This window comes from Mauremys reevesii, linkage group 1 (genome assembly GCF_016161935.1).
Source record: "Mauremys reevesii isolate NIE-2019 linkage group 1, ASM1616193v1, whole genome shotgun sequence".
Classification (NCBI taxonomy): Eukaryota; Metazoa; Chordata; order Testudines; family Geoemydidae; genus Mauremys; species Mauremys reevesii.
In genome coordinates, this window is record NC_052623.1 from 209,950,389 (window position 1) to 209,974,786 (window position 24,398).

The 24,398-nt window shown below is 46.9% G+C and overlaps 1 protein-coding gene across 10 annotated transcripts in view; it reads right to left on the reverse strand.

Moving 5' to 3' along the window:
- Positions 1 to 5,596: 5,596 nt before the first annotated feature.
- Positions 5,597 to 24,398, reverse strand: part of GPR156 (G protein-coupled receptor 156) — a 46,795-nt gene continuing 27,993 nt past the window's right edge. For 8 of the 10 annotated variants that reach the window (XM_039545254.1, XM_039545325.1, XM_039544973.1 and 5 more), the window contains 6 exons: positions 22,657 to 22,767; positions 19,822 to 19,947; positions 19,106 to 19,201; positions 15,035 to 15,271; positions 9,768 to 9,929; positions 5,597 to 8,347 (listed from right to left, as the gene is read on the reverse strand). In XM_039545254.1, the coding sequence (XP_039401188.1) occupies positions 6,953 to 8,347; positions 9,768 to 9,929; positions 15,035 to 15,271; positions 19,106 to 19,201; positions 19,822 to 19,947; positions 22,657 to 22,767 (2,127 nt within the window). In that variant the 3' untranslated portion in view covers positions 5,597 to 6,952. The remainder of the gene's footprint in view (positions 8,348 to 9,767; positions 9,930 to 15,034; positions 15,272 to 19,105; positions 19,202 to 19,821; positions 19,948 to 22,656; positions 22,768 to 24,398) is intronic. The other 2 variants (XM_039545399.1, XM_039545625.1) reach the window with 2 other exon arrangements.

Sequence of the window (24,398 nt, forward strand, 5' to 3'; positions counted from 1 at the left end):
TGGGGGCTGGATTAAGAAGCAGGAGAGTACTTGATGTACTATTATTGGTATGAAAACTATTGTAATGGGCTAACAAGAGCGGATATTTACAACCATTATAATCCACCACAGAGAGAGATTTAACTGTCAGAGGAAAATCAGTCTTTATCCAGCATCGTTATTATCTGAGTAAGCAGCTAAAAAATAGCTGTGCTCTAACAAGGGCTTTTATGTTTTGTAATCATTTATAGTGTAACTCACAATTCAAGGCCCTGCCCAGCATTGCTACAAATACAAGATGCAGAGGTGTTAGCCCACATTACTTCCTGTAACTCTCTAGTATTAAGCATCTTCCTTGCTTATTTGATTTAGCTCATGTATGTAGTTTTGCATTCTCCCTGAAAACTGACAAATACCGCTCATAGGATTCCCAGCTATTTATATTTACTGTGCATGATAAAGTGACTGTATCCTGATGTATTAGAGGCTATCATGATACTAAAACATTTGTTTGTTCATGTTCCCTTCCTGCAGACTGCCTAAGACACTGTGAGGTGCCACTGAGCCTCCTAATCTAGTTGTAGTAGGTACTGATAGACTTTCTCAGCTATTGGAGACACCAAGATGCTCCCGAGGCACATCAGGGGCTGAGACACTTGTGCCAATGACATGGCTCTGGCAGAGGGACAAGCTGATGCTTCTGATATGCCATTCTGATGTTTCCAATGAATTAGTAACAGATCAGAGTGCGTGCGCTGAATGATGCAGGGAACATAGTGAACGAGATAGGTCATACAGGCTGCTCTGTGCCTTCATTCGCACCCCATTCTGATTGCGATGACCATTATATAGATTTGGAGTGAATCCATCGATACTGGTGATGGATCAATGTACATGACAAATGCTGGGCAGTGAATGAGACTGGGCTCTTGCCAAATGTGATCACATAATTAAAGGTTGTGTTGTAGCACAGTGGGTCTCACAGTGTGGGTCCATGGAGCACTTGCTGCTGAAGTGTAGAGAGTGGCGTGGCGTGGCTCGGCTCTCCTCCTGGTTTTCAGCTGCCAACTTTCACAGAGACAGCAAAAAATACACCAAGTGCTTCCTTAATCATACATTTCAATGTCAACCATAGTTGTAGCTGCAACAGGGATGTTGTGTGATCCTGGATGGAAGGAAGGTATCAAAAACACAATCACTCTAGTAAGATGTGGTCTACAGTGTAATAACACTTGAAATGCATTGTAAGGAGAATGAAGGTTACATGTGCTACCGTTAAACTCAGCATTTCCTGACTTTTGTGTTCGTAACCAGGCAACTTTAACATTATTTTGATATATTTTTAATGGAATTTATTATAAAAAGATATCCACTGAGTAAACTGTAGGGATCATTTAGATTAAATTGGTGCTGGCTTTGTGGGTCATCCCCACCACCCACAAATACACCCTGAGTAAGGTGATGTCTTCTTACTTTTAATAACATTACTGCAAGTCAGTAATACTAGTAGTTTACAATACTCTCAGGTTTGTAAAGTGCTGCACAGAAAATCCAAGCCAGGTCCCTGCCCAAAGAGCTCCCTATCTGTGCTGCCATAACATATATAGACAGTTTCATTAAACAGAGTCACAGTAGGTTTTATTTTTTACACATAAGCTATCAAGAGTTGCAGTAAGTGTCCTAAATGTCACTGTGTTAGTGCTGCCTGCCTGTTTTGTCCAATTGACCAAAATTTACTTATAAAGTGAAACTTTACTATCATTTCCTGCGGGAGAGTCTCCTAAACTCCCTTCCAACAAACGTTGCTTTCTAGAAGGGAGGACGATGACTGTGAGTTCACCTGGGGACGAGTCTTGTGTCCTTGTCATAGTGGCAGGCGTTGGATGTCAGGAATTTACTTCCAAAATGCGGATTTCAAGGTAGCCAGGGTTCCAGGATTTTAGCCCCAGCTCTGCCACTGATTCACTGTTTGGTCTTGGACAAGTCACTTTACCACTCAGTGCCTCAGTTTCCCCATTATTATAGAGAGATAGAGCTATTATCTACCACTGGGTGATAATAAGCAAAGTGCTCAGAAGATGCAGGGTGATACGTAAATGCTAGTTATTGTTCATAACATGCTCTATGTGCAGAACCAGTGCACATTTCCTGTACCCTAATGAGCTTGCTCTGGAGAGCACGGCAGAGTGCTGCTCTGTCTTCCTTCTATCTTTTGAAGTTTGTTTTTTCCTCTTGTCAAGTGATAGTCGAGGGGGAACTGTTATTATCAGGCTCCTCTAGAAAACCCTTTTCAGCAGAAACACAATAATCGCTGCCTCACTGCAGGGCTGGATAGTGCAATGCTGGAATGGAGATGGGCTTGCTAGCACCCGAAAGAGCACACCGGGAAAGGGTCAGGAACTCTGACTCCAGCTGGGCCATGCAAAGTGTAACAGGGACCATAGAGAAGCGATTCATTCTCCACCAAGAGGCGTATAATGGAGAATACGGAGAAGGGAGAACTGTCTGTCCATATCCTTAGTCACCAGCTAAATCATAATTAAATAATAATTAAAATCACTAAATCACAAACAGAAATGTTTAAATCATTAAACAGAATAAATCACTGTACAGGCACCAGTGAATCACTCCTCCCAACCCTTCACCCCCAAGAAGGTCAGAATTATGCCCATTTTAGAGAATTAAAAGCCTGAGGCACTGCAAGTTGAAGTGACTTATCCAGCATCAGGGATGACACACAGTCCTGGGTTTAGCCCCTAACCTATGCTCCTAGCTGCAGGAATGGGCACTGAACCCAGGACTTTCCTGCTCCTAAGACACAAATCCTGTCTACTTGAGCTACACAGGAACATTCCTTTGCTACTAGTAGTAGTACGGCTTTTATCTTCCAGGAGTCTACAACCACTCAGGGAAGTAAGAGACACAAAAGTCACTGCAAGAGACTGTGTAAAAACACCTTTAATTTTAAACAATGTTTTGAACAAGCTAAGAGAAATAGAAATCAAGGAAAGTATAAATCAACCAAAGGTCAAGTACAAATCAAGTTAACTGGACAAAATAAATGAATGAGATACTCTCTTAATGGGAGTCCTCTTCCCAGCTTGTTCCCAACCCCACAGACAGCCCAATATCTGGCGCATGCAAAATGGTAGCAGCACGTAAGGGATGGCATGGAGCACAAGTTCCCACGCTGTGGTCTGTGAACCACTGGTGGCTGCAGAACACTTGCTGGTGGACCACAGAGCGCTGGCTCGTCTCTTTTCCAGCCACCAAATTGCATTACAAAATGCTAAATATCCATGAAATACTTTCTTAATGTTACTTTTCAATGTAAGCAAATGCTGTAGTTGCCACAGGGATGTGAAGTGACAACCTCTCTATTAAAATGTTCTTCACACTGTGAAAGAGTTATAGAACCCTGGCATGAAGAATAAGGGATTGCCAGGGATTACTTGGTAGGTATTCAAGTAACCGAGAAACCAGAAATCACAATCTCTCTCTCTCTCTCACTCTCACTCTCACTCTCACACACACACACACACACACACACACACACACACACACACACACACACACACACAAAATACAGTGAATGCAATGGACTGTGAGCTCAGCAAAAGGAACAATTAACACAGAGATCACCTGTTCACTAGTTGGGAGCAGGCACTTTCCCTGCCTTTTGAGTTCCATGTGACAGTGGTCGCATTCTTTGCTGCTGGCTCAGAGTACAGCGAGAAGACGTATCCTTCCTAGGAAGACAGTCTTAGATTGCAAGCTCTTTGGAGCAGGGACTATTTTTGTCTATGTGTTTGTACAGGGCCGAGCACACAGACCCCATAATAATAAAAGGCTTTATACCTCCTCCTTTTCACTTGCAGCCAGCCTTGTGCATTACACAGGGTGGCATCCTAGACACCAACACTGCCCACATGACAGGGCTATTGACCTTTTGTAACCCTGACCTTGGTCAGGTGACTGGGGACCGGAAGTACAGTTCAGTCTCCAAGCAAGTCACACACTTGCTACACTGCAGTGGGGGTGGGATGCATGCAGCTGCTGCCTCCCCACTCTAGCTCCCCATCCTGTGTGGAGCCACCAGCAAAGGGATGGAGAGCTGGGAGGGGAAGCAGGGCAGCAGCAGCCTCCCCTGGTCAGAGTTCAGAACTACGGCTACTTTTTCCAGGCTCAGCTGCTTAAGGCTAGGGACTGTTTGCTCTTGTCAATAACGTTCCCTATCTTGCCTGGTGTAAAATACCCACAAGATGCTCACACACCTGCCAGTGCCTCAGAGGGGTGCCCCAACTGTACAGCACTAAGGAACTCCCTGGCAATTTGCCCTGAGTTCTGTGGGCTCTCTCTGATTTGCATATCCATGAGCATCCCCTGAGATCTGCTGAACCTTGTAGCAGCACCTGCCTCAGTTGAGGAACCGCCATGGTATGTTTGAGTCCTTCAGATGTGTGCACACTGCCTGCACTTGCAGGGAAAGCTCAGCCAGAGGCCACTGCTTAGGTCTTTGCAGGCTGCACTTGTCCCTTAGGGTATCCCAGCTTTACAAGAGACAGAGCTGGAGTGACTTCCAGCTGGGTGAGCTGAGCTCCAAGCAGCCTGTCACAAAAAATAATGGCTATAAATAAAACATCAGCAAAATTCTATTCTATGCACCATTCATTTGCACCAGGATCCAGCATCTTCCCCTCAGTCTAAGAGGTATGGCTGGCCATGCAGAGCTCAGCTGGGGCTTGTCCACAGATTTGAATTAACTCTGCACCTCTCCCCTGTGGAAGCACTGCCAGGCCCTATGCATTAATGCCTGCTGGAGCTCCCAAGCAAACGGGGAGAGGGAATATTGCTGTATCTTTTTGTCCTGTGTCCCCCAACCTCCTTAGGGTGCCTCGTATGCCAGGGGAGCTGGTGGCCAGCCCCAGTGCTGGGGTGCACTGAGAGAAGTCTTTTGTTCCTACCCATCTTGTGCACCTGTATAGGTGGCCCATGCTGTGTGATTACTTTGTGTCAGTAGGTTCCACCTATTCAATGCATTTAATCAGCAACAGAGCGGTCACGCTGGGCAGCCCCAGACACTTAGACAGCTATGGAAACAGCAGCTCGGGAATGAATACAGCTAGAGGGAAACTGGTTTTCTTTAACTGTTAGGGGTGACAAGTGAAGGAAAACAAAATTGGGATGGTGTTCTTGTTTGTGTCTTTATTATGGACAAAGCAGGGCTGAAAGGTGGGATATTTTTCTTCAAAAGATACATTTTTCATTGTTTTTACCTTAGAAATCCAGGCCTTGTCAAGCCTGGAAGATTCCACGTGGGCTAGAGCAGTGGTTCTCAGCCAGGGTCTGGGGCCCTCTGGGGGGCCGCAAGCAGGTTTCAGGTGGGCTGCCAAGCAGGGCTAGCATTAGACTGGGGCCCAGGGTAGAAAGACATTGGACTGGAGCCAGCTGGGGCCCAGGGTAGAAAGCTCAAGCCCGACCACATGGGGCTGAAGCTCAGGGCCCTGAGCCCCGTCACCTGGGGCTGAACCTGAAGCCTGAGCAATGTAGCTTCATGGGGGCCCCTGTGGTGTGGGGCCCCAGGCAGTTGCCCTGGTTGCTCCCCCCTAATGCCGGCCCTGGCTTTTATACTCAGAAAACCAGTTATTGTGGCACACGTGGGCCATGGAGTTTTTATAGTATCCTGGGGGGCCTCAGAAAGAAAAAGGTTGAGAACCCCTGGGCTAGAGCACTAGTAGAATTCTGACATTGCCAGAGAGTAATTGAAAGGGGATTTTTACTTACATTGTTTAAAACTGTTTCATTTTTGTTAATGCCTGTCTAACACAGACCTCCATTCAACCAAAATGTCAGCATCCCTCTCCTCCTATGTAAAGATGCGTCAGATCTCAATAATTATCTGAGGTTGTCTCCCTCAAGAGATCTTCCAGCAAAAGCAGGGATACCAGGTTTGATATTCCTGCTATATCTAAGGTAGACATGAGCAGAAAATACTAAGAAACTTCAAACCTTTCTCACCTATTGTGTCCACCATAAAGAAGCACAAAAGGGCACAAACCCAATTTTAAAAAATCATCTGCAGTGCTGTCAAGCTTTTTCTGCTTTCCCCCTTCAACTCTGCTCAGTATCTACCTGCTGCTGTATATTTAAACTGAGTGAAATTCAAAGTCAGGTCTGGAGAAGTCAGCCTTGGATTTCATTAGCTTGCTCAGAGACCACAAAACAAAAATAGGAAGTCTAGTGTTTTCTGCCACCCCCAGATTCTTGCTGTGTTGAGAGACTAGCTCATTAAGGCTGAATGCCAAGGTGAAAATAATTCCAAATTTCTTTTTTACAAATTTTAATTGAATGCAATGTTGGTGAAAGGTTCCACACTGACAGCTCCGGGGGACTGAAGGTCTCTGTTTAGCTGTGTGCTGTACAGAGCAGGAAGAGCATGGGTCAAAGCTATTCAAGTCTTCCCCATACACTGCTCCCCATCTGTGCAAATCACCTTCGACCCAGAAGGAGCCCTCTAAGATGCGAGGGTGGTACAGTCAGCCTGGTCAATTCAATCCTTGACCTCCCTACTCAGAGTGCTGACAAGAAGGCCAATTAGTGTGATGAGTTTGTATGTGATGTGGGCACCTGTCCATAGCAACTGGATTAAAACCGCTACCTCATTTCAATAATACCACTAACCAGCTATCTGATGGTTGTGATTGTCAGTCACACCTGACCTAGACTGGATCTGAATTAGCATCCTAGACAGGTAAAGGCTTTGGCCCAGATTCACAAAGGTATTTGGGCACCTAACTCCCATTAATTTCACTGGGAATTAGGCACTTAAGCAGCTTTGTAAATCTGGGCCTTTATATCCCATTCCCAATTCTCTGAGCAACCCACTTCCCTCAGATGGTGCGTTCATTCCATACTGTTTAAAACGCAACTTGTCTGGGGGAATGCCTCTGGAATAGGATGTCTTCATTTACATTTACACCAACGTGGGTTTCAGATCATCTTTGAAGTTCACGATGGGCTGAGGCCTGCCATAAAGCTTTGTCCAGTGGGCTAGGGACCCGCCAGGCTCTGGGTCTGTGTCAGTGGTGCAGCTGTCACTGGAGTCACCAGGGCTGTGGAAGCAGATTTCACAGTGAGGCCTGTGGCAGCAGCTGAACGTCTCCTCCGAGCTGCTACTGGAGTCAGAGTCTGGATAAAGGCACAGGGAAGGCACAAGGGGTTGTTCCAGGTCCCTCCCAGCATTCCCCTGCTGCTGCTGGAGGCTGAGGAGACTCGGGGGATACAGCAGAGCATTGTAGTTCTTCACTTGGGCAGAGCCTTGGTGTTTGTTTGAAACTTGGCCATTCCCTTCACGGCTTTGTTCTTCAGACCAGTTCTTCCTATGCTTCAGCTGGAAGCTGGACATTTTGTCGATGACTGATGAGGAGGGTGATGGCTGATAGAGGAACCTTCCATCACTGGTGTCACCTGCTTTATCCAGAGATGTTTGAGTTAATCCGTCACAGCTCCAAGTGCTCTGTCCGCTCTGTGTCCTGCTGACTGGCTTGTTCGTGAGACACCACGCTTGTGGGGTCATGGACGCAGGAAAGTAGGTGGAAGGTGGATGGACTGGGATTCTTCTTCTTCGCCGTCTTGTCCTGTAAGGACTAAGGTAAGTGCAGATGCCTGTGTAACTCTCCCAGGGTCTCCAGGCTGCACTCTTTTCATGTTCTGCATTGTGGCTGGGTTGCCTAGGCCCCCTGGGTGACGCCTGGGCACTAACTATGCCGCCAATGCTCAGCTCTTGCAAGATTTCCTGCAACTTTTCACTGACCTTTGAGGGCTGCTCTTTGGTTGCTGCTGAGCTGTCTGGTTGCTCTGCTCTCCCATCAACTGCTAAGAGATTCTGGGTCAATGGTATTGGTGGATTGTCAATACATTTCTTGTTGTTTGGAGGCCTCCATTGCTCTTGGACCTCCTTAGAGCTGTATTCGGAGATGTCCATAGGGTTACAAAACAGTGCCTCATAGCAACTACGATCTTCTGGTGAAGTGTTTTGGTGCTTTATATGTTCATGGTTCTGGATGATACCATCACAAACTTGTTTGCCAACAGACACTGGACTGCACTGTGTATCTGGGAGACTGGGACAGTGCCAAGGGTTCTGCTCTTGACCAGGGGGGAAATTGTCTCCATGCAGCCCTTCAGCTTCCATGGCACAGCCACTGGATTCAACATGGCTACCTGTGTTCTGAGCCAAGATGGAGAAGGATGTGGAAGGAACAGCGAGGCCCACTGAATCATAGCTGCACTCTGCAGACATCAGCCTCATCAGCTTCTCCTTAGCATTGTTCACTTGCTCTTGGAGGCTTTCAATCACAGCATTTTTCTGTAACAAATCAAAAATAAATAAATAAATACATCAAATTTGGTGCAGAAAACAATGCTAATACTACATTAAGATTAAGGATTTAAAGGCAAACAGCTCAGGAAGTCAGTCTGTTTTTCAGAGGAAATGCTAGAGTGTCAGTCCTTGGGCTTGTCTACTCTTGAAACGCTACAGCAGCACAGTTGTAGTGCAGACACTCACTACAGTGACAGCAGAGGTTCTCCCATTGGCCTAGGTAATCCACCTCGAGAGGCGATAGCTAGGTCAACAGAAGAATTGTTCCACTGACCTACTGCAGGTGTGGGAACTAGAGGTGCTGGGGGTACTGCTGCACCCCCTGGCTTGAAGTGGTTTCCATCATATCCAGCGTTTACAGTTTGGTTCAATGGCTCTCAGCTCCCCTACTATAAAAACTGTTCCAGCTCCCCTGCCTAGCGCTGACTACACCAGGGGTTAGGTTGACTTAAGTATGATGCTCAGGGTGTGGATTTTTCACATGCCTGAGCGATGCAGCTGGAGCAACTTAATTCGTGAATCTAGACCTGGTCTTTGAGCTGTCTATTTAGAATAGATGAATGTCTTAGAGACAAAAAAGTGGGACATTAAAAAAATGCAGCAGGAAAAAATTGCTCCACTGGGGCCTACTTACTGGGAAGCAAACCATTATACTGCAGTACAGAAATGGCCCTTGTTTGTACAGATCAGAGAATCCAGAGACAATCATTCAAAGTCCCATATAGAACCATCTCCTCTAGTTTCTAGAATTCCAGTCCTGCACAGTTCTACCCCATTACCTTCTAGATTTTAAATAATAATAATTTGAAATAGCAGAATCACATCTTTAAAATGAAACGTGAAGCATGTGCAACCCGTTCCTTTCCTAGCTGCACCTCAACATGTCCTTGAACATTTGCAAGATGTGGGTATTTGAGAGATTGCATATAGAAACATTTGCACCAATTATATTAGAACATAATGTTGTTCTAACAGCCAAAGCATTTCTGGTTGTATAATTTGGAGAAAGCTGAAAGGGAGTGGGAGCTGGAGACCTTTTGGGATAGGACGCATCCCCGCTAAATTAGATCTTTGTGTGAGCTCCAAAAAATCAGGCCAGTTTTCTGCCAGTTGCCCTAATTTATGCATCAAGTTTGACAATCTGGGAAAAAGATGTAAAATCATTTTTAAAAATTCCTTTCCATGTATTATTTCTTGAGGAAAGCTGATACAATGGGAAATCTCCATTTTGACCGGTTTGTGACAGAGGGTATTCTAACCTACAAATCCTTCAGCAGACAAAGAGGGAGGCGGGGAGAGAGTACAGCAAAGGGAGGACAACAGCTGCTGGCCACTGAGCCAGAGGGAGATCAATGGCTGGGACTGCTCTTTCCACTAGCACGAGCTGCCTATGAGTGCAGATTACCTCAGTAAGCAGCCGTTGCATGGAGTTCTTCTCCCCTATCAGCTGGCAGATCTGCTCTTCACTGTACATGGAGTGGAAGCTCTTGCTGGGGCTGGAAAAATATTTTGCCATGTGGCTAATGGTTTGGTTCTGTTCTTCCTCAAAGGCTTTCCACTGCCTGAGCTGTTGAGTGCAAACATCCATTATATACACATGAAATATATATACACACAGAGAGACAGACAGATAGATGCAGAGAGAGAGAGACACACACACACACACACACAAAGAGCCGGGAGAGACAAAGAGAGGGCGTGACACAGACATGCACGGAGACAGAGACAAAGGGGTAAATTCACACACGCGCGCCTTGATCCTCCCCTCACCCCCATCCCTGTGTAGCCTTTGGTTTTGGCTGCTTGTGTAGACACAGTTAGATCCTGTCGATGCTACAGTCATTAACTGTGTTGTAAACCAGGGCCCTTCTGAGTCAGAAATAGACAAAGACAATGTCTCACACATTAATCTTGAATCATGAATGACATGTTGAAAACCAATACCACTCAATATCTGCTTTTTCCCCACTGGTGTCAGAATGAAAACCTAGTGCATTCAGGCTCCAGCTGTTCATCTATTTCAGATGAATGATGGAAGAGCAAAACTATTAGGAAAATCAAGCCGACAAAACAAAAGGTGAATTACAAAGCTTGAGCCAGATAAAAAGCTCAAGCTCTCAGATCAGCAACAGAACAACTGTGCATGCAGGAACTCTATGATAAATTGCATGGTGCAGCTCAATAGCTGGAAATCAGCTCCTCCTTCACTACTTGAAAAGATATTATTATTTGAATAGCACCAACAGAATGCTAGGCACTTTACCGAGAGGATCTGCTCCCTGTTTCAAAGAGCTTACAGTTTAGCTAATCAGGACAATTCCATTGCAGCAACTGATTCCTGACACAGCTGATCTATCACAGAGCAACTTCCAGCCCTCCCTAGACAAAGTTATTGAGGACATGAGTTCCTGAAGAAGAAACAGGCACCTGACCTGACCTCACAATGCCAGGAAGAAATAAAGGTGGGAATTATTCACCAATATTTGGGTATACAAGGTAATTACTTGTTATGCTTTAGTTTGCGCATGAATTCTGCTACTGAGAAGAACATAAGAATTGCCAGCCCTAGTCCATCCAGTCCACTATTGTGTCTCAAAAAATGGCAAGTACCAAGGATTTCACAGAATGGTGCAAGAAACCTTGTAATGGACAATTATGGAATAATTTGCTTATTGCAAAAGTTTCTGCCTAACCCTTATCAGCAGTTAGCTTTTGCCTTGCAGAATGAGGGTTTATACATTTATGTATCACAGATAGCAACTGTGGATGTTTTCATTATCAATTTAAATGCCAATCCTTTTTAAATCCTCCTAAGTTCTTGGCCTCTGTGATAACTAGTGGCAGTGAGTTCCATGGGTTAATCATACAATGGGCTTTTTCTTTAAATGGGTTGTATTAATCCTGTATTATGAGAGTAAAGAGGAGCACCTGATTTACCCTCTCTCTGCACTTCATTATTTTATGTACTTCTGTTATGATACGGAATTTTAAACAGGTATTTTTTTAAAAATTGCACTAGCTTTAAAAAAAATGTTTACATGCATATAGTGCTGGTGAAAGGCACTGGATCAACAGCCCTGGAGAGTGACTACCTTTAACCAGAGATCATGAACTAACCAGGAAGCAACAGCAGGTCAACTTTCCTCTATTCCACCTGTACCCATATGCCTCAGTCATAAACAAAAGGTACCTTCCCTAGGAGTGAAAGGGGAACTCAGTAGTCCATTCAGTGCTTTCCCCTTTGAGACTGCAAGCATCAGTTGTGATGGTGTCTTCTGTGATGTGGTCAGTTGGCCACTAATTAATTTCTCATGGCCACCAGAGATGACCTTTGACACTACTAATCTAATCCAGATTAAAAGAGACACCCTAAAGTGACAGGCTCTGTAACCCCGTTAGTTATTTTTTTCCCCTGTCCCAGGAATCTTGTCCCAGTGATCTGGTTCCCACTCCACTGTCTTGATCAATTGCTTTCACAGAAACATTCTCCTCCTCCTGTTCTTCCTCATCATTTGACCACCAGTGTCCTCATCAGAGCAGGTGGAAGGTAACAGTGCAGTATGCATCATACTGAACTCACAGCCCAGGGAGACAGACTACCCAATCTGGGGAAGGAAGAGAGAGGAGCGAAGGCAGGGTTCACTCAGGTGATTTTATAGGGAGAACTGTCATCTAGTGGTAGAAGATGGAAACTGAAAATCAAAAGTTCCAGGTTATATGCTGGCTCTGACATGAATTTGCTGTGTGGGCTCAGGCAAACTGCTGCCTCTCACTGTGCTTCCATTTCCCCATCTGTAGAATGGGGCTCACAGACCTCCCCACGGATTGTGAAGTTTAATTCACGTTGATGAAGCTCAGGAGTGTAGGCGCTAGAGGAGGGCAAAGCACTATCTGGGTGGATTCTTTAGGGAGTAGCAGATTTTAGTATTTGAGACAGAAGAGCCTCAAGGTGGGGAACACAAAGTAAGGTAGCCAAAGTGCCTCACTGACTGGCTGAACAGAACAGAAGGGTATTTGTCACCCCTCTCTGTAGCTTCCATATTTCACTGAGGACAGAACTGGGCTTGGGGAGTAATGCAAGTACCAGATGGGAGGAATCATCATGCAGAGCAGGAAGGGGTTGTGGGTAGGCAGAAAAAGCAGGAGGTTCTGTAGGTTAGGATTGAGGTGTTTTGTGGAGCTGTGGGGGTCTCACAGACTGAGTGGCAGGGGGGCTGCAAGTCAAGATTGAGGGGTGCTAGCAAATGCACTTGCACAGACCACTCTTTCCTGGGCCTGGTTTAAGACCGTTCTCTCTCTGTTCCTCCCTCCCCGGCTCATTCCCTTGAGCCCTCAACTCTTTAACCAATATAGAAACCAATCACCATCCATTTCTTCTTTTCCCTCTTATTATAGCAACCTGTGGATTGTATCCATTAACACAGACAGACTGTGGCCTAGCACAGCAGATTCCTCCTGAAATACACAGGAAGCAATGAACACAGCCCTGTCAATAGCTTTTCTTAAAATAGCTCCCGCTCCTCCCCCACCCACACTGGAGAGCTGGGCTTTACTATCTGAGTGTGGAGAAGAGCAGACGTCCCAGGGGACAGCAAAACCCACCGTCAGCCCAGGAAGCATCAGAGCCCGGTGAGGCTGCCTGCCTGCATTGCAGCACGCAGGCTCGCTCACTGCCCTGCTTCTCTGGAAGAGGAACACTACGGCAGAGAGAGAGAGAGAGAGAAGGACAAGAGAGACAGAGTAGAGGCTGTAAGGTGCTCAGTACTATGGTGATGGGTGTGGTATAAGAACCTCAGCAGAACAGATTAGATTCACCAGCAGTAACCAATCCCATTGTCCAAGTCCATGTGCACAACAGCCTGTTGATGGACCCTTTGCACCCATGTATAGTGCTGGGCTCACTCTCTCATATTATGACCTCTGATTCAAACACCAGTATTCCCTGCAGGGGTATCATCTTGACCAAATCCAGTGGCAGCTGGTAGTCACAAGTCTAGGGGTGGCTCCAAGGGCTACTCCTCCCATCGCTGCTTGTCAGGGCAGGGAAGGGGAGAGCAGAGGACTAGTAGGGTGGGGGGAACTGCCAAATTCACCCCTCCCATGGCAGGAAGAGCCCACGGCTACCAGAGAGCTAGAAAAACAAGTAGTGTCTCCTTTGAAGCCTCTCGCCCATCTGCCTGCTCCTCTCCCACTCCACAAACTCCTCTGGTGGCACCTAGAGCACCCTGGCTTTGCTATGGGAGCAATATGTGGGGAGGTGGTCACCTACCCAGGGGAGAAGCAGATGGCAGTGGCCACTTCTTTTACCAAACCCCATAAATAAGGGGCAGAGCCACAGAGAGGAAAGGGGGAGAGGAGAAGATTAGCAGAGACACCAGGGCCCTGTGGGAAGTGGAGGAGGGGTCAGAACACCAGGAACAGGAGGGAAAGGAGGCACCATTAAGGACTAGGAGGAGATGCATAGCTACTGGATTCTTGGGGGTTGACCAGAGGGACAGAGCGGCTGTGGACTTGGGGATTAAGTAGATGGTGGTGTGAGTTACCCTGGATATTTTGGGGGAGTGGCAGGAGGAATTGGAAGGAAAGTGGCCTTGTGGATTTGTGGATGGAGGCCATGTGGTTACTGTGGTTGTCCAAACTCCCTGGAACCAGAGCTTCAAACCCCACAAGGTCTGGCTCAGTTCTTCAGCTTCTGAGCCACTTTGGTGCAAACAGGAGAAAGCAGTGTCACTTTTTTGGGGTGATATTTTAGTCACTATTTATCAACATTTCATTTAAATAGTATTCAAAAAACTGAAGTGCAAGGTTTCATTTACTGAAAAGAAATTGCAGACCTGAGGTCCTGTGCACTCTGCAGACACCACTGATCCCCAGGAATGTAAGGACAGGGATAAACCCCAACTTCCTCCCCTCACCCCTTCTGGGGTGCTCAGCAAACACACCCCAGTCTGGTATGTCCTGTAAGGAAGGGACTCCTGCATTGTTTGCAGGGCTCAGATTTGGAAGGAAGCAGCAGTCCAGCATACCATCTCCGTTCCCAAACCACCACTTTCTCTTCCAGATTCTTAGCTTTCAGTCTAGAAGAAACCAAGCCCAAGGAGTCTGGTATAAATGAGTGTAATATAAATGCTTAAAACCAGAGGCCCCAAAACTCATTTCACACAAGCCACTGACCAGCAAACAGACTGGAATGATTTTTTAGTTGCTAGCACCTTGCTTGGATTTGACCTGATCAGGGGCGGCTCCAGGCCCCAGCACGCCAAGCGCATGCTTGGGGCGTCATGCCGCGGGGGGTGCTCTGCCGGTCGCCGGTCCCGCGGCTTCGGTGGACCTCCCGCAGGCGTGCCTGCGGAGGGTCCTCTGGTCCCGCGGCTCCCGAAGCCGCGGGACCGGCGACCAGCAGAGCACTCCCCGCGGCATGACGCCGTGCTTGGGGCAGTGAAATGTCTAGAGCCGCCCCTGGACCTGATGACCAGCAGTTAAAGATGAAAGGCTCCATATCACAACTCCAGCCTCTGAGCCAGCTGGAGCTTCCTCCCAGACTTTGTATATTTGTATTGTTGTGCTATCCCAGAAGAAAAAGAGTGAGCATTTCAGAACGCATTATCTACGTGTGCTCATATCTGAGGAGACCTTTCAAGTCAGGCCTTTAGAACACAGTTTGTTTCATACCTGTGGAACAAAGATGAAGCAATTGATTGTGGTTGTACAGATGAAGATGCCTCCAGATGTAAAACCAAAGACCAGGTTGTGCCAAGTGTAGAAAAACCAGTTAACTAAAAAAACTGTGCCAGCAGCAAGGAAAATGAGGTTGACCCCAACAATGAGGATCAAGGACTGATTCACTGGTGGAGCGCTGACATTATCTGTCAGACCAGCCAGGTACGTCCCATATATCAACAGGATGCTCTGGAATCAGAAAATAGGGATAAGGGGGTTGGTTTAAGGAGAAGAGGTTTTACAGATTTCCAGAGTGTGAAAAATTACTGTATGTCACAGTCTTTCCCTCAACCCATACTGAGCCAATGAAGTCAGATACATTGAGTGCAATTCTAATTAACACTCTTTGATCTATAATGCAGAAATTCAATTTGATATGGTAGCTTGGCAGCAAACACTCAGCATGTTGCTGCAGGTTAGAATTGAGGTGCATAGGCAGAGCTGGATGGAGACGGGGGCAAGACTGGAATAATAGTGGGTGCTGCAGGTCAAGATTGAGAAGTATTAGTAGAATTGTGAGGGGGGGGCAGGATTAAATTGACAGAGGGTACTGCTGATCAGAACCAATAGTAAGAATTGTAAAGGAGCCCAAAATGGAAAGGAGTCCCGGAAAAAGAACACCAGAGACTGACAGACAGAGACAGAAACTCCTTAAAGGAAGAAAAAGAAACAGAAGAAATTAGTTCTACCATCAAAGAATGATGAGTCTAACTCCAAGAGAGGAGCCATCTGTAAATTGAAAAAAAAAAAGTGGCAAGAGAGGAAGAAACAGGAAATAGTGCACTGGAGAAAGAGAGGAAAATGGTGCATATTTTAAGGAGAGATCTGGGAACTAAAGTACAATTATTTTCTCTTCTCTTCTGTAAAATTTCCTGAGTGTTGGTGGAAGGTGCTGAAGGGATCATGCAGTCAGGGGCAGCGAGTTATATGGGACCGTGGTGCCCATGCTCCAGCAATATTCAGAGCATGGGGGCCTGGCTCCACCAATGTTCGGGGCTGGGTCTCTCCCCCGGTCCCACCTGCTGCCCCCACACGCCTCCCCTGCATGTCCCTGCCTGAGCACTGGGCAGCAGACGGCTGCCCCCTGCAGCTCTGCGCTGCGCTCTGCTGGCTCCTGGCATCAACTGCCACCACAGGGTCCTAGTGCCCCCCAACCACTAGTGCCAGGGCAGGCTGACACAGGCTGCCCCTGCCCCTACCCTTCCACCTAGGACGGACCCTTTTCCAGCAGGACCCTCCACCAGCACAGGGGGTTTCCCCGCCCACAGTCATCACTCCTGCCCCAAGCTGGGCAAGAGGCAGCCCCATCCCCCACCCCCAGCGAGGCTACAATGAGGGGTAGCAGCAGGGGAGAAGGTGCACATGTGATGGCAGGCCCCCCTCCCCCCGCACCTACCACAGGGGAGGTGAGGGGGCTTCCTGGACCTGAGAGAGGTCCTAGAGCACATGCAGTGACAGTGGTGTGAGGTGAGTGTGCTGCTGGCAGGGAGAGGGCTGGGGGGAGTCCTCCTCTCTGGCCTCAGCCTTGGGCAGCCTGCCTGCACCCCAAAACTCCTCATCCCCGGCCCCACCCCACCCCAGAGCCTGCATCCTCAGCCGGAGCTCTCACCCCCCACAGCCCAAACCTCTGCCTCAGCACTGAGCCCTCCCCCCCCCCCGCACTGTGAACCCCTCATCCCCGGACCCACCCCACAGCCCACACCCCCGCATCCCAACCCTCTGTCCAAGCCCTTCATCCCCAGCCCCACCCCAGAGCCCTCACATTTTTACATTATTTTAAAAACTATATATTGGCTTACAAGGCAGGTGGCAGTGGGGGAGACTTTGACCCGTCCTGGGCACCATCAAAAATTATACAAACCTGCCACCCCTGCACGCAGCCAATTGACACTCTGTCCACAGAACAGGAATAGTGACAGTGCAAACTGCCCCCTCACAATGCCTTGTAATGAGCATGAGCCTGCAGGGAGGCTGGATGCTCATCGGCCTGGAGAGTCCATCTTTATGGGCAAGAAGGGAGTTCCGCTTCGAAGACCATGAGTCCTGGTAGCCTCTCTGCTGGGATTGCCAGATAGTTCAGTTCTGATGGTGCTTCTGTGATGCTGATGTCTCTCTCACTAGGAACTGGACCGAGACTCAAATTCATTTCATACACACCATCACGCAGACATTGCACTATCACAGTTTTCAGCCACAAGCTACCTGTGAACTCGTGACAAAAAGGTGAAAATCTCTATAGCCAATTTCTAATCCCCTAAACCAGAATAGGCAGCCCATTTAAAACTATGTAATTGTCCTGGCAACAATATCCAGGGGACAGATTAAGGTATCATCTTGTGGCAAACTGGGATGTTACTCTAATGGAACAAGCACAGGACAGATTCAAAACTCCTGGGTTCTAGAAAGGGATTTGCTACTGATTCTATGTGCAACCTTGGGCAAGTCACTCCATTTCCGTGCCGGTAAAATGCGGATAGAATACAGAACTGAACTGCCTCCCAAGGGGTTGAGAACGTTAATGCCCTTGAAGATAAAGAGTGACATATGTACACAAAGGGACTGATTCTGTTCTCACTTACATTGGTGTAAATCAGGCTTAATTCCAGGGAAGACAATGGAGCTACATGAGTGTGAAACCCTGCAGATGAGACCAGAGTCAGGCTCAGTGAATTATTAAACATGGGCAGCTGGCATCAGGAAAGATAATATTTTATTTTTAAAAGCAAGAACAGTAAGAGTTCATAGAGGCCAATGACTATAAAGACAATCCCTCTGGATTTGGGGAAAACTTAATACTTAACAGGAGCAAAGTAGCTGATGTAGATGATCAACACATATTGTATCAAGGAGAGCAGCCAAGTAATTGCTTATATATTGTGTACTTAAGGGACTTGCACATAGAAGCCAATCAGACTGCCAATGGGATTTTGGATCATAAATGCCTAAATCCCTTTTGAATATGAGATTAAGGCTATGTCTACACTGCACTTCCATTGTTAAAACTTTTGTCGCTCAGGGGTGTGAAAAAAACCACCCCCCTGAATGACAAAAAGCGTCGGCGTGGCCAGCACTTTGTCAGCAGGAGCCACACTTCTGGCGATGAAGCTACTGCCCCTCGTTTGGGGTGGTTTTATTTTGTCACTGAGAGCTCTCTCCTGGTGACACAGAGCAGCTACACTGTACACCTTACAATGGCGCAGCTGAAGGCTAGACACTGTCTAAGGCTCCTGGATATCATGATCTAAATTCCTAAGCACTTCAGCAATGTCTAAATACTTTTTTAAATTTGAGCCTTGGATGCCTTAGTTTTCCACACTTGTAAAATGGGGTTAATGGTATATTTGTAAAACCCTTTGAGATCTATAAATGAAAAGTGCTATATAAGAACTAAAATCTTGTCTACACAGGGAAATTTACCATTGTAATTATATTGATATGTCAGTACTACTCCCTGCGTGGCACTCTTATTCTACAATAGGAATGGCCACACAGGAAGTCAAACCAGTATAACTACAGCAGTATAATTAAACTGGTATAATTATGTTAGTAAGTTTCCCCATATAGACAACACCTAAGTGTTTATTATTAATACAGTTCTGCTGCACAGGCTCAGGGTCCCCTACCCCAGCTGTGCAGTTTGTCTATGGGTTCATGGAAGTAGTGAGTTTTAAGGAGAGATCTGAATGAGGTGAGAGATGTTGTTTTGCAAACAAAGAGAGGGAGATGGTTCCAAGCATGAAGATGAGACTGGGAGAAAGATACAAAGGGGACTTTTGTGAGGGAGTCTTGGCAGGGGAGATGGGTAACTGGGAAAGAGAACACAGAAGCAGAATTGGATGGGAATGGGAAGAACCTTCAAGATGAGTATGAGAATCTTGAATTTGAAGGTGAGAGGCAGCCAGGGAAGGGAGTAAAATGGCCAGCGTATTAGGGGAGGAAGAGAATTTTAGCAGCAGCACCATTTTGTAGCTAGACTGGAGGGAGGCGAGATGAGATGCAGAGATGAATAGAGAGGTTACATACCTTAAACCCTAAAATGAGAATGAGCCAAAGTTCAGAGTAGAGAGACGCGCAGAACTGCATCCTACCCACCGAACAGGTCATGCCCTTGTCAGTCACCTGGGAGGCAGTCAGAACACAGACATGAAGGCTCCTGCTCCAGCCCACAGGGATGGACAAACAGACAAGTGGACACATGGTTTAGGGGTGTCTCAGCACAAATTTCAAAGTGGAAAAGTGAAAGTTTGTCTGACGACTGGGAAAGTGCTATTGAGAACAGAAAACTCAAGGAGGAAAGATACCCGGCTTCGGGATTCATCTGCCAACATGCTCATTAAACTTCAATTTTCAAATTTCTCTGCACCTGCCACAGACTCTCCAGTCTCCCATGCTGGAGAGCTGGAGAATCCAGGTCATGCTCTCTGCAGAGTAGACAGGGCATTGGTTAGAACTTACAATGGTAGAAAATCAAAGCTCTGGAGCCAGATCCTCCTGTCCAGCTTCAGCCATGTTTGGCTGGAACTCCGCAAACGGCATCTGTCTCTATAAGGGTCCAAACCTAACCCCAGCTTACAACACCTCACACCTTTGAGGAAGGTCAGCTCCAAAATTTGTGGCTTAGAAACTTCTCTAAAACAAACCCTTCCATCTTTCATGCCTGCAGAGATCTGCTGGGCTGAATCATAGCATGACATAGACACAAAGGTGCAGTGTTCAGCCTCTTGCTATTGTCCTCTTACCCTCAGGGATGCACTGAAGCTTCGGAAACACTGAACTGGATCAGAGAAAATCCATGTTGTGAGAAGCATGGCATCTGCCAGCACCAGCACCACCACCATCACCAGCAGCTGGAGGTCTTTGATAATCTGCAACACACAGAAGGTCAGTATTATGGTTTGGGGATGAGCTGCACCTGTGACCTCTCTGGCTTTTCGTGGGCTCTTTCAAATGACAGGTCTATACCTGCCCCTTCCCCGAGAATGGAATCCCACAATTCAACCCACTGATTTAAAATGGACCATTTTTGACAGCACCTCCTGTTTCTCAACCATATTATGTGCAGCAGGTCCAACTTGGTGTTGCTCCTGTTCTAGAATCCTCCCTGGGAGCAGTGAATACAGTGACAGAAAACAGCTGGTTCCAAAAAAGAGTATGGTTTATTTATCCATAGGGACATCACAAGCAGAAAGAAAAAGGTTAAAAATAACAAAAGCCGATATACGCATATTGTCTTACCTAAGCTTGGCCTTACCTGCATGTTTAGGTAGGCCCCCCATTTATCTTGGAGCCCCAGCACCTGGAGACTATGTTACAGTCAGTCTCCCTGTTGACTCTCTGTCTCTCCTTTCCTCAGGCTCAGTTTTTTAACTGCTTCAAATCTTGTTGTTTGAAAGTTCCCACCTCAAAGCCCTGGGATTTCAAGCTGGAGACTAACCTCAGACTGCAGGACTCACCAAATCCCAATTTGTGGAGGTAAACCTCAAAGGCATTATCTCCTCCCTTGTATGTCTGCTTGTGGCTGTCTACACCCAGTAGCCTTTGGTACATGCAGTCCAATGTTAGCTCAAATGGATTTAGCACCTTCATTCCCCTTTGCACAGCAACAAAATAACCCCCAAGTCCACACAGATCTATAGATAACATGCATAAAAATCAATACAGATAACTCCCACATTCTTCACAGTTGGCATGCCCCCTTTTGTCCTGTGCTGCACAGAGGTCTTCAGAACCCTCCCCTGGCAGAAAGAGGGTCTGCTCCAGCCCTTCCTGAAGTGGTTGCACCAGGAGAGGGGAGTCAGGAATACTTGCTGACATTTGTTTCACTTGTTTTTATATTAAAAATAACTAGAAAAACCAGAAATGGCTCTGAACAAAAACCCATGTCCAAACAGCTCCAAACTACAGGTATGATTGGAGATCCAAACCCAGATCCAGACCAAATCTCACAAAGGGCTTTCTTTCCTTAAGGATCTGATCCAAATCCCTGAATCTGATTCTCTCTATACCCTCCCAAAAATTAGAATTGTTCCAAATCCAGGTCTAAATTCTGAAACTTGGATGCATCATCAATTAAAACAAAGTTTGGGAACAAGATCCAGATGTTTGAGCTTAGGGCCTCCCCACAGTGGTGCTGAAAACTAAGTGCCAGGCCACCAACCCAGAGACTGAGCTCTGGCAGGGCTGGCTCCAGGCACCGGCAGAGGAAGCACAAGCCTGAGGCGGCACATGCTAAGGGACGACATTCTGTCCATTCTTGGAGCAGCACAGTCTGGGCGGCTTTTTTTTTTTTTTTGCTTCGGCAGTTCGGCCTCCTGGTATTTTTTTCCAGAGAGTGAACTCTGGAGAAGACACTTGATTTACATCCCACCCCCAGAGGATACATGAGCAATGCCCTGCAATAGGGTTGGTTGGAGAATTCTGTTATAAATAGGGTGACCAGACAGCAAGTGTGAAAAATTGGGACACAGGGTGGGAGATAATAGGCACGTACAGAAGAAAAAGCCCCAAATATCGGGACTGTCCCTACAAAATAGGGACATCTGGTCACCCTAGATATAAAGAAACTTCAGTCTGGCCAGCAAAGGTAGGACACCCAGAAGTCTTTGCTTAAAGGACAGTTGAAAATATTTTTATTCTACCTACCATGACCTGAGCTCGGGCTTGGGGTTTCCCTACCAGCAGCAACTGGCAATTTCATAAGACACCGAAATCTGCAGAGGGTGTGCTGGAAAAAGCTGGTACTAAGTGATTTTCAGATATTTTTTGTTTTGTAAGAGATGCATTTTCTTCTTTCTTAAAATACTTGTGTGTGAATTTAGTGCTGGTAGAAGGAGCCAACCCAACACTTTGGAGACTGGCAATCTCTATCCACAGGATGAGCAGAAAGCATGGGTAGCGGCAAGGCAAACTTCCTTCATTCAATGATTCACTAAAGAAGACCCCTCTAGGAGTGAGAAGGGAGCTCTGTCTCCATGAACTCATTGATGTGCGATTAACAAGAGGACTTACAAATGGCAATCCTGCTGGTGGGTTTTGTGATGGGGACACTTGGACAGAATAAGAAACCATCATTTCACAAAGGGACCAGTGATTATCACCAGATGGGCATGCCCCACCTGGCAGAAGAACAAATGCTTAAGATAAATCGGGTATCTAAACTCCTCCTCCCTCTCTGTTCTATGGGCCTGAATCTCCACTGCCTTGCTGCTTGTGACATTTCCATTATTCTGATTTGGTAGCATTTTACCCCTGCTTTTCACAGGTGTAAATGACTGCACAAGGCAGTGGGGAATGAGGCCCGGTCTAGTTAGGTTTTACTCTGCGCCTGTGATGCTGGTATCTAAGTGCCTGAAGCGCTATATCCCACTGTCAGTCCTGTGTGTCCCCTCATTCCCTATTATCTCTCATTTCAAGCCAATCCACATTCTGCAAATGACTCATGGACCTTGTAGAGTTTGATTTTTGTCAAGCATTTCCCTTTGCTTCTCAGTGCAGCCCATGTGGAGAGCCCCAGCACCTCACAGGTGAGGAGCCTCTGTGTTCCCGTGCACGGGACATGTACTGCGAGTACTTACCACCCTCTTTTCTGGACCGCGCTGTGTGAACACTTTGTACAACCGCCAGCTTTTGCCTAGGATAGGCCCGAAGACCAGGGAGCTCCCAACACACAGCAAGGAGAGTCTCACCTGCAGACAGGAGGCAGAGAGTGAGAGATGGGATTGGAGGTCCGTTACCAGGCAGTGAAACCCGGCAGCTATAAGTAGCACTTTCCCTGCTGGGCTTCCATATTGCTCCCAAGGGAGCTCTGCCCCCTTCCCTGCCCAAATGGTGTTCCAAACACCCACAGAAAGGAAAGGAAAACTAGTAAACAGGGACCCCATATCTGCTAGCCAGTCCATGCCTGGAAGACAGAAAACTTTGGGCTGAGGAACTCCAGTCAAACCTAGTACAGAAGGTCTCCCAATCAGGACACCACAGTGGGCAGTGGCCTTCCATCCTCAGGAATTCCCAATTAAAAAAAAAACAAAAAAACCACACTTTAATAGCAAAGCTGCTGCCCAAAGAGCTCATGTTATTGGACAGGACTACAGGGCTGGGAGGTGGCACTATCCACCCTGGGATGGGGGCTGTGCCCAGTGTCACCGTCAGGAGCAGCTACTAGCCACCCAGCATGAGTATCTGAGGCAAAACAAGCCAGGAGCAGGCTATGGGGATGCAATCCCTTCCTTTTCTGCCAGTCTGTGGAGGAACCAAAGGCTACTGTTTACTCCTGGGGGAATTCTCCACCAAAAAAATAAAAATTCTGTGCACAATATTTTAAAATTCAGCAAAATTCTGCGCATTTTATTTATCGAAATAACACTATATGATCATGTCAGTTTCAATTATTTTGGTAATTTATTTCAAAATTCCTGTCAGCCAGTATCTCTGTAACAACACAGACACGCACAAATTCCCCCAGGAGTAGAAATAAAGAAACTCCTATGTCAACCTAGTTCCTGTTTCTCTGCTCCCTCCCGGCAGAGCCCAATCATGAGGCACCCACCCAGCCTAGACACCTGCACCCCATCCCCTCCAGAGCCCAGGGATCCAGAAGGAGAAACAGCCTGATGCTGGGTCCCAGGCCTGTGTGGAGTTTCCTGCATGCCGTCTCCTTCCTTCAGGGCGTGCTGAGAACTGCAGCTGTTGGGAACCCTCCAGCTCCCTGCACCCCAGCAGTGTGTTCTATTTGCAAGCTGGGCTCTGCCAGATCCAGCAGCACCTAGTGACAGCCAGCAGCTCTACGGCCCATTTCTGGGCGGGAGAGAGAAGGAAATTCTGTGCACAACATTAATTTCTGCAAAAATTCTGCATGCTCAGTGGCGCAGAATTCCCCCAAGAGTAACTGTTAGAGGAGCCAACAGACCAAAGCAGCACAAGAGTGACTGAAACACATACATAACTTGAGCATCAATAAAGCACCTCAACTAATTACCTTCATCCAGGTGGCTGAACACAACCTCCCTGCCTCTTACTCTCTTCCACAATGTTTGCCTTCTCCGAGAGCTGGATGTTCTTTCTCTCTGCAGTGCTCTCATCTCCACCCCTCAACACTCACACCTCGTTTGCTCTGCACTGGGTCCCTAGCTGGCAGGGACCATACCCAGGGCAGAAATCAGGAATTAATTGGGCAGGGTGTAGTTTTTAGGAAGATTTCCAAGTGATATTTGTGCCCAAGATATTGTGCCCATTCTCTTGCTGCCCATGGACCCTGTGCTATATATAGATAACTAACTGCTATGCGTTTTTACATGCCCTCTGTACCGCTCCTTTAAAA